This window comes from Pieris napi, chromosome W, assembly GCF_905475465.1.
Source record: "Pieris napi chromosome W, ilPieNapi1.2, whole genome shotgun sequence".
Classification (NCBI taxonomy): Eukaryota; Metazoa; Arthropoda; class Insecta; order Lepidoptera; family Pieridae; genus Pieris; species Pieris napi.
This window is the reverse complement of record NC_062258.1, coordinates 2,476,466-2,486,617: the sequence shown is the minus strand read 5'-3', so window position 1 is coordinate 2,486,617 and position 10,152 is coordinate 2,476,466. Positions and strand designations below refer to the sequence as shown.

The 10,152-nt window shown below is 34.5% G+C and overlaps 1 protein-coding gene across 1 annotated transcript; it reads right to left on the bottom strand.

Moving 5' to 3' along the window:
* Positions 1-2,250: 2,250 nt before the first annotated feature.
* Positions 2,251-9,625, bottom strand: LOC125062099 (aldo-keto reductase AKR2E4-like). Its single transcript, XM_047667690.1, has 7 exons — positions 9,555-9,625; positions 8,575-8,664; positions 4,690-4,839; positions 4,076-4,192; positions 3,663-3,830; positions 2,869-3,072; positions 2,251-2,580 (listed from the first exon to the last, which is right to left on the bottom strand). Exons 1-7 carry the CDS (start codon positions 9,585-9,587, stop codon positions 2,383-2,385), a joined length of 960 nt encoding a protein of 319 aa, XP_047523646.1. The 5' UTR covers positions 9,588-9,625; the 3' UTR covers positions 2,251-2,382.
* Positions 9,626-10,152: the final 527 nt, after the last annotated feature.

The window sequence follows — 10,152 nt, the reverse complement described above, 5'->3', positions numbered from 1 at the left end:
AAACATTCTAAAATATTACTATATGCGGACGATATGAAAATTATGAAATTAATATCAACCAGGCAGGATACATTAGATCTACAGGAAGATTTAAATCGATTTGAGGATTACTGTCTTCGTAACAAGTTAGACTTGAATGTCTCGAAATGCTTTTGTATGACATTCACTAGGAAAAGTAATAAAATCAATACAACTTACAAGCTTAAAAATTCTGCCTGCATGTTTTGCATGATAATAAGCTAATGTTTGATTTACATATAGATAGTATCGTACGGAAAGCAACCAAAATGCTTGGATTTATTTTAAGAACATCATCTAGTTTTTCCCTAGTCAAGACATTGAAAATTCTATATTGTTCGTATGTTAGAAGCAACTTAGAGTATGCATCGCAAATTTGGAACCCTCAGTATGCTATTTACAATACAGTAAAAGCTCCCTATTCGCGCTTCCTTTATTCGCGTTTTCCCTATTCGCGGATTAAAAAAATGCAACCCAATTTCTTTATTCGCGGCAAAAAATTTCTTTATTCGCGGATCTAAAATTTCATACAAAATTCCAATAGGTGTTTAACGCAATATCATATAGATAATATGGAGTGTAATCCTGATATGAATGTTATGGAATGCTGGAAGAAATTTGACATAGCAAAATGCATCGTAAACATAAAAGAAACATTGGTAGAAATGAAACCACACACATTGAAGTCAGGCTGGAAAAAACTATGGCCTGCTCTGACTGCGAAAAATGACGAAGAATCCGTGCAAGTTCAAACTTTGACTTTGGTTTAAGAATGGCAAATGAGCTTTGCGATTTCTTTATGAACATTGATCCATCTATGGAACGAAGTCTTAATAAAGAGGCAAATTGCTAATGCGACTGCTGAATATCAGTCTGAATTGAAGGAGCTATTAAAAACTGCCAAGCAAGCGAAAATAAAAAAAATTCTTCAAACCATTGCCTAAGTCTGAGGATAATGATTATATAATCAAAATGTTCAATAACATCAATAAAATTGATTTTCTTATATATTTGTGTTTTTTATTTTGGCCCCTAGGAACGTATCCCCTATAAACCCATATAAATTACCATTCTGTATTCACGGTTTCTGTATTCGCGGCATATTTATGGAACGTATACCCCGCGAATAAAGAGATTTTACTGTAATCGAATCGAAAATATTCAAAATAAATTTCTTAAACACTTGCAATTTAAGGCCAAAATAAGGCCGTAAAGTTTGGAGCCAAACGCCAGTAGTGCCTGATTTCTAATGTACAGCGCTGGTAAGCTCCGTATTCGATGTCCGGCGAAACAATTTCTATTGAACGACAGATAAGGAATATTTTTTTATAATGATGAGATAAAACTGTATTTTTTGCATTTAAACAACTTTTGACATTTATGTGAAGTTGATATGTTATCTTTGGTTTAACTAATTTTGGACAGTTGACTCATGTGAATAACTGTTTTTTTTTTATTTTTCAGGGAAAGGAAAGAAGCTCAAGCGAAGAAATTCTTCTAAGTATGTTTTCGAGATTTGGTTGAAAAAGTTTTGTTTAAAATTTACAAATTCAGAGTGAGTCGAGATGTAAGATAATGTATGCTTTTATATTTGTTAGATGTAAATGTATAAATAAAATAATATTTTTACTCATTGTTTTATTTTTAAACATACCGAGAAACACGTGTGTAGAGGTATTCGGAACTAAGAGGGATTCTCCCAAGACACCAATTATATATTTTAAATGCAGATTTAATATAAAGTTAGATAAATTGTATGATTGCCAAGGCATAGGCAGAGTAGGGTCGGTAGGACAGGAGGTAAGCAGTAGAAGCTTATCTGGGGTTGGGGGCAAGGGGCAGGCAGTAGAAGTGGGGAAGGGGGTAGGGAACAGGTAATAGAAGTGCCTACAAAGCAACTCTCAGCAATGTTGTTTTGATTGAACAAATTATTTAAAAACATGTTTTTTTACTTTCCTTATACATATTATTGGTGTTTCTATCTACTTAGTTTATTTATACATAAATAATAATAAAAAATAAACTAAATATATAAAATGATCTGAACTAAAAACTTGACAATCTTGAAGCCCTACAGTGAAACCCTAACACAAGTAGTCAGCACCAAGAGACTAAAGGTAACCGGAGCCCCACGGGTAGGATTTTATAGTTTATCATCATATTTATCATATTGAAAGATATATATATAGTTATATATAAGGGAAAAATTGGAAATCTAAATAATACAAGTAATTTAATGAATTCACTTTAATTTGATTAAATGTATAGACAGACACTCGGAAACTTTTTGTTGGAAAATCAAAAAGGAATTTTCATACAACAAAGATATGTTCCGAGTGTGGTATGTGTATGAAGATGGTGTTATTATTTTGTTTCTGTCCTCTCGAAGGGATAAAATGGGTGGTCCAGCCATTTGTATTGAGGTATTGTTCTGTAGTTTTTGTCATAGCTTTTAAGTAACTGTTTATCCTCTTCGGAGAGTGAAAAGTCAAAAATATCAACGTTCTGTTCGATGCGAAACTTTGTTAGGGATTTCGGGAGCGGGACCACGCCCAACTCCACCTGCAAAAGGAAGGCTATCATTTTGCCAACCGCGACAAGTGTGGCTTAACCTTTATAATTGCTAAATCTGCAATATATCTACGAATAATTTATTTCAACAAATTTCTCGTATCCATTCATTTTTCAACCAAAATAAATGTCGCTTAACATGAATTATCACTTGCACTATTTGACCTATGTTAAGTGTAAAGTGCGGCAAGTGCTGCATTATCTGCGACACTTACCTTGTAAATCTTAACCCATCAACTTACCAGCCACGCCGACTGTCCCTTAACCAATCGTACTTACCAAATATCTCAACACAACTTGCGGCACAGTCTTGTTATATCTCGTCGCCATGGCAACCATCGCGGGATCATCTACCCGTGGTGGAGGAGAGGTTTCTTTCGCCTTCGAGGGAAAAATGGAGCCGAACGGGGTATAGGCCATAACTGCTATGTTCTTTTGCTTGCAATAATTTAGAAGAGCCGGTTGTTGGAGGTTGAGATTCAACTAAAAATAAATATAATAAAATTAATTGCAGCTCACTTCTAGAAAAATTGCCCCTCCCTATTCCTGCCTACCAGACTCGTAATCGTGCTTTGTTTTAAGTTCCTCACATCAACACCAACTATGCCAAAAAGTAGTTTTGTAACGCGCAGCCCGGACTTACGACCACTATTTAAGCCTTGACTTGTTTAAGCTATCGCGGAATATCACCTGCATCATGAGTACACCCCACCTACACAACACGTAAATACTCTCACTTTTCCACCACCACACAACACAGGCCAAATAGGTATTATTTAAACTTAGCTAAATGTATTTAATACGTTTTGTTGATTTTTTCCTTTTGTAAATATTATGTAATTGTGTTCCATCTTTGGCTATAACTTAGTATAATTGTTTTTTGTTATAATTTACGTTAGCTGTAGGATTACGAAATAAATAAATAAATGTGTGGTATTATTAGCATAATATTTTTTTGGACTAAAAAGTACAAACAACGATTAATAACATTGTTCGAATAAAAAATTACGCGTTTTACCGCGTTCGAGTTGTCAAATAGACAACGCACGATTTAACGAGCTATAACTCAGTACCTCAACTTGTAAAGCTACTGGCTTCTCGAGTCCATTCTCCAGGATCCTATCAATCATCTGCTGGTTGAAGTTGGAAACCCCGATAGATCTCGTGAGACCTGCGTTCTTCGCATCTATAAGACCACGCCATGTTTCCAAATAATCAGTCGAGTCATAGGATCCGTTTTGCTGAAATCAAAATAGAGAAAATTGAATCCCGTTAAACAATTAGAGATAAAAATAAATTCAATTATTGATAATTAATATGTAAATCAAATGTTTTTACAAATATGTTTTTGTGGAAAGGTCACGACCTTATATTATACATTAGACCAGAATTCCATTAATTAATATTCTAGTTTTCGGCCAAAGGCTTTGTAATGGAAGATCTTTAAACACTTCTTTCCTATCCTTCTCCTTGTATGAATACTTACGAATTGTCCCACAGGCCAATGTATCAAATATAGATCCACGTAAGTAGTTTGGAGGTTCTCTAATGATTGTCTTAACGCTGGTATGACTGATGATCGGGCGTGCTTGTCGTTCCATAACTGAAATTATATGTTTCACAGCCTATTATATACGTATATATATACATGTATTGAGGGGGGAGGGGGGATGCCCAAAAAGGGCTGTCGTCGCATGGCCACCGTATGCTCTTTTTTTCGTATCGTCGTCGTATCTCCTAGAAAAGTCTATTCCACAGTTCGCTAGTTAGCAAAAGAAAATGTCTTGAGAAGGTTAAGATAATGCGGATGAACTTTTAGGTCAATACAAGCCAAAAAAGCTCTTCAGAACACTCGCAGTAGACTTTGTATACGCATAGAGACGAAATGTCCCTGCGTAGAGAATCAAGCCGATCAGTACTACGTTGGAGATTGACAATTTAACAAGCCCTTCCCTGTATTTGGTTAAAAGGAAGAAATCGTTAGCTAAATCTCGACTCGGACTAGGACTCCTTTCGAATTCAAATCTCGTATTAAATCCTAATTCAGATATAAATACACTCAATTTTGCTATTAATACATTCAGAAGTTTAAATAGTTACCTTCGTTGTAATAAAAACATCTTCCCGTTTAAATTTCTTCAGGGCTCGCCCAACCTGCTGTTCTACTTTGTAAATCCACGCCGTGTCTACATGTGTGTAGCCCGCCTCTATCGCCCAAGTCACTGCCTTCTCCACGTCGTCGGTAGAAGGCTCCACGCGTGAAAAATAATTACTATATAATTGGCTACAAATATACTGTATCTACAATATTATTTACAGTAATAATAATAGTTAAAGTTGAATAATTGATAAACAGAAAATTAAAACAAATTTAAAAAGTTTGGTCCCTGTTTAAGTCTCAATTGCAGACCACACAAGGTCAATGCCTCGCCAAACACTGGAACTTTTTGGACCTGAATCACTTCGCATTGTTCGCTTCGCTTTCCTTCGCTTAGGAGTGCCCATATGTAGTCCTGTATAAGTGTCCCTGTTGGTAAGAAGTCAGCCTTGGACACCAAGAACCCTACTGTCAAAAGAGTGCAGGTCGTATTTCTGGCCACGCCAACGCCAACGACATCATACGACTCTTGCCTCCGTCAATGTTACAATTTCATATGCGTAGAAAATTTTTATTGACATGATCAGGCTGATCTGACACATGTTTGGGCATTATTAGCATTATCGTTTCGTCTATAATTAATAAACAGTAGACTGTAGAGGATTTGAGCAGACATAAAACTTAAAAATCAGTATCTATGGGGTAGCATAGCAATGTTCCATATGTTGGTATGTTACTAAAAAGGTAGGCTTATTACAATCATATTAAGGCGATCGAAGTTCGCGGGGGTAACTAGGTAATAAAAAAAAAAAAAAGGGTGCGTGTACTTGTGTACGCGCGTAAGAAGTTATACTTCTTTGGCATTATTAAAAATAGTTTTTGATTGCATGCAAATAATTAATTACAATTAAATAATCAAAGACTGGAAAAGGAGTCATTAAAGTCAATAAAGTTCAGTTTACATTTGAAAAATTAATTAAATAAATATTTATTATTATTCTCTTACATTAAACAAATAAAACACTATTTATCTTTAAAACATTTTTATTTCATTATACTATTTATTTTTAAGTGACTCTAATGTCTTCATCAGAATTTCGGTTTGTAATTTTAAATTAATCATTACTTGGTTGTGCATCTACGAGGCTTCTCCAAAACTACTTGCTTTCTGCAACAAATAAGAGAATATTAATTTAAGCTCTGTCCATGCAAAACTTAAAATTTTTTATAATTCATATTATAAATTTTTTAACACATTTATATTAATATAATTATATAAATATGTTAATAATATAATTTGTAGCACATGCTACAGACCTGGATAGCAACTTTCTTTTATTCTATTTAGAGATAGAGATAATTTAAATATAATACCGGTGTCTTCCTTGTAGGTTTCTTTGGAGTTGTTTGGGGATTCTTGTTGTTCAGTTCGACATGATTTTCTTTAACCTTTCTTTAATCCTACAAAATAATGAAATTGTTAAGTTATGTTGTCACTGTTGTGCACACCTTTGTTTGGCTTTTTTAGTATTCAAGTTATGTCAAAACTGATTTATTACCTTGTCATTGTTGGCTTTATTTGCTTTTGGGATATCAATTGTTTCTATAAAATGATTTTATTTGTAATAACCTGAAATATATAAATAACATCTATTAATTTAAGTATCATGGTGAGTGGTTCGCACTCAGGTATTAAGGTGTATTATACCCACTGTCCATTATAAGTGGGAATGGGCTCACTTCTGGCAGGACAGAGTTTCGGTACTACAAGTGCAACATGGATGTTTTGAGGTATTACAATATCTCTAACTACCCTGTAGGGGAATAAAGTAATGTTGTAAGCATATGCCTATGCTTGAAAGGTTGAACCTTGAACATCACCATACATCATATTTATAATTAACATTCCTACCTCGACACCATCACAATCAAATTCATTGAAATCTACTTCAAACCATTGTGTCTCGAGAAGGTGATGGTGGCTTTGTTCCACCTCCAGTTTTTGATGTTTCACGGCGATAAGATGACAACTCTTTTTTTGTATTCAATTTAGTGCACTTCCACTGATTCATCAATTGTTTTTTGTCTCTTGTCCTTATATTTGCTAGATTAAATCTGATGTTTTGATTAAATAATGTGGTCATTTTTTTGAGATGCAGGTACTTATTAAAATGTTTACTTCTCTGTTATATCGCTCCAAGCCTTCATTTTCTCCTTATTAGTATTCGTGCTTAAATCTTTGTTCTCAATTATTGATATATAGGGTCGTAGAATATTTCTAAAAAGTTGCTGTAACAAACGCAATAAACAAAAGCAATGAATAATGGTTCATGTTTCAGTTTTAATCAACAATAATACTCGATAATACATACGGATAGTTAACCTCAATTGTATTGAAGCACTCAGGAAGGTTAGCACAGTTTTTTCACAAATATTTTATATTATTTCACAAATATTTTGTATAATGAAAATAACTATAGTCGAATTTTTAATTAGACGATATCAACTGACGTTTACGGTGTTGTCAGTTTTTAATGAAATAAAAATAGTGTTGTGACAAAGTAAAAACCCCTGAATTAATGATCGGTGATGGCACTAGTCGCCGCGCCGCGCTTTGCAATAAGACGTCAAAAAACTGATTGTAGTTACATAGTACTAGTACCTAACTTATATCAGAGCACTTTTATCCAATTTTGAAATAGAAATAATATTCTTTTATTGTTTGAAATGATTGACTATTCACACTCATTGTTCATTCATCTGATTGAACAAGATCTGAATGCATCACTATTACTTTAAATGTGGCAACATTATTTTACAAAGTGACATTAGCTACTGTCAGTTGGCTTCGTCTAATTAAAAATACGACTATAGGTATATAATTATTAATTTTAAACAATAATTAAAACTCCTATATTTGTTTAAAAGGTAAATGTCATTGTCAGATGTCAATTGTCATGGTCATTCAAAATTCTTGTTAAGCTGCTAAGCTAGAATATGCGTGAAGTTAGCTTCACGCATATTCTATTTCTTTTTACTTGTAGTTTGTCTTATTCCCATCTCGCTCGCGCACGCTATATCACACTGCCAATTTTGTGTCATAGGTGCGCGCGCAATCGTAAAATTTCACTCTCATCAATTTTTCATAACGCGCCTAAAGAAGTACAACTTCAATAAATCAGTTGCGCTACAACCTTTTTAGGTCTGTGATATCTGTATCTGTTTCATGATCATTTTTCTTATAGGCAAGTAGCTAGCCTCCTGAGCCTGACACACGCCGTCGTGTCGGGTGTAAACACGATTCCTCACGATGTTTTCCTTCAAACGACGTTATAGACAGTCCACAACCGGGGTTCTACGACCTCAGGGGTGAGAGTCGCACGCTGAAGCCACTAAGCTAACACTACTATGCAGCTAGTTAATAATGAAATTAAAAGGATGTGGACTCTTAACAAAGTATCAATAGTCCCTATAATTATGTCCAATGTTAAGCTATCAAACAGTTAGACCTCCACAAAGCGTCGTCCTACATTAGGAAACCTGTGCTTGGTTTAGGCCCTTGCGTGACACTGTACCAGGATCACAAATAGTTCTTGAGTAAACAGTTACAAAAACAAAATAATTCCAGGGAATGAATAGTACAACAGCTAAGGCTACAGATGTTATAATAAAAATAAATATAACTTAAGTGGAAATGGGCGGGGCACATGGCAAGAGGAACAGATAAGTGGAGCAAGTACTAAGTGCGAAATAGAGGGAGACATTTAAGAAGGTGTAAAGACCAAGGAAACAGCTGATGCATGCAGAGTAGACGGCGGGATTTGGAGAAGGCCTAAAAAGAGCACACCTGTAGAGAATATGATAGAAATATGTGTTTGTGTGTGTACCTTGGTATTATTTCCAAGCCATGTACCCAGGGCTATAGCCGGCATTCTAAAACCATCATTCATTTTATATGTAGGTACTACTGCGCCATTCTGAAACAAAATTTAAAACTTAATAAAACAATATTCTCACTGAAGTTTTCTTCTGGTTTTGTCTCCATGGTATTTACATGAGGCGTGCCTGACCGTTTGTTGTTTTTTAGAATTGTTACGCCATGGCTATCAAACTATTTAACCACCTTCCCAGAACTTATCACTGACGTGTAATGCTTTCGAGGGGGAGGTGATTCGATTTTCGAGGGATGCCTTATAGGGAGAGTATTTAGACCATAAGTTATAATTAAGATAATTATGAAATTTACATGCCCATTTCTATATGGCTGATTGTAAGGTTTTTTTATAATTAAGCTTTGAGAAAACCACCGCCTCAAACCTCTGATCCTACCAGGACTCCGTCTGTTACCTTAGGTCTCTTGATGCAGACATCCCGTGTTATATATTCATTATTTGTGTTAGGGTGCTGCTTGCTTAACATTCACTACATAATATATAGTGAAACTCTTGACATTTATCTTATATATAAAACTCTCGTGTCACAATGTTAGTTACCATACTCCTCCGAAACGGCTTGACCGATTTTTATCAAATTTTATATGCATATTCCGTAGGTCTGAGAATCGGCTAAGTGATAAGGGGTGTCCACCCAAAATCTTTTGTTTTAATTTTTTTATGATACAACATACAAAAATACATACAACCCTTAATTTTCACCCCTCTACGATCAACCCCTATTTATAATTATAGTAGATAGTTATTTTTATTGAACTAAAAAAATCTTTCCTAGAAATAATATAATGGCAAATCGACGTTTGCCGGGTCAGCTAGTTACATTAAATTTCACAGTTTATAAAAAATGGCAGTCAAGCTATAACAACGTCTTTTGTCCAATTGTATAAAATAAAGAATTTTTAAGAAAAGCTTACCGCACACAAAATCAAACACAAAATCAACAACATCTTGCTTTGAAATCAGCTCGCGTCTGACCTGTTGATAAACTCGTTTTAGTAACTTGTTCATTTACAAACATGCCTTTGTTATATAACTTGATTGAGTGGTGTACATTTGTATTTGTACTATTATATATTTTATATAATATTTTTTTTATTAAAACCTAAACATAACAATCAAATATACATTATGTACAATTGTACCTAGTTATATATTCCTAGGTATATAATCCCGTGTGTCACCACCATAGGATAATTATATTTTATATAAACAAAAACCATTGCAACATAGTAGTACAAAGATCCTTTATATTTCAATAGCCGAAATGCTGTTACATGATTTACGAACCACTCTTAGTTCTTGCTAAGTAACGTTTCCTTGTAGAGCGTGAGAACAATGTGTCAGCACAACGGTCACGTAGGCCTGTAAGAATAGGATATAAATATAATAGAACGCTTGTAATATACAGTATTAAACGGACCTCAAATCGGACCGGTTGTATTCATTTTAACTTTAAGTTTTTAAAAACCCTTTTTTCGCGGACCCACTACTTGACTGGCGCTGAGGACAGGA

Coding starts and splice junctions, on each gene's coding strand:
- LOC125062099 (XM_047667690.1), bottom strand. CDS start 9,587: ATGTTGTTGATTTTGTGTTTGATTTTGTGTGCG. Junction 8,665..9,554: donor TGTGTTTGATTTTGTGTGCG/GTAAGCTTTTCT, acceptor ATTTTGTTTCAG/AATGGCGCAGTAGTACCTAC. Junction 3,073..3,662: donor CAGTAGCTTTACAAGTTGAG/GTACTGAGTTAT, acceptor ATTTATTTTTAG/TTGAATCTCAACCTCCAACA.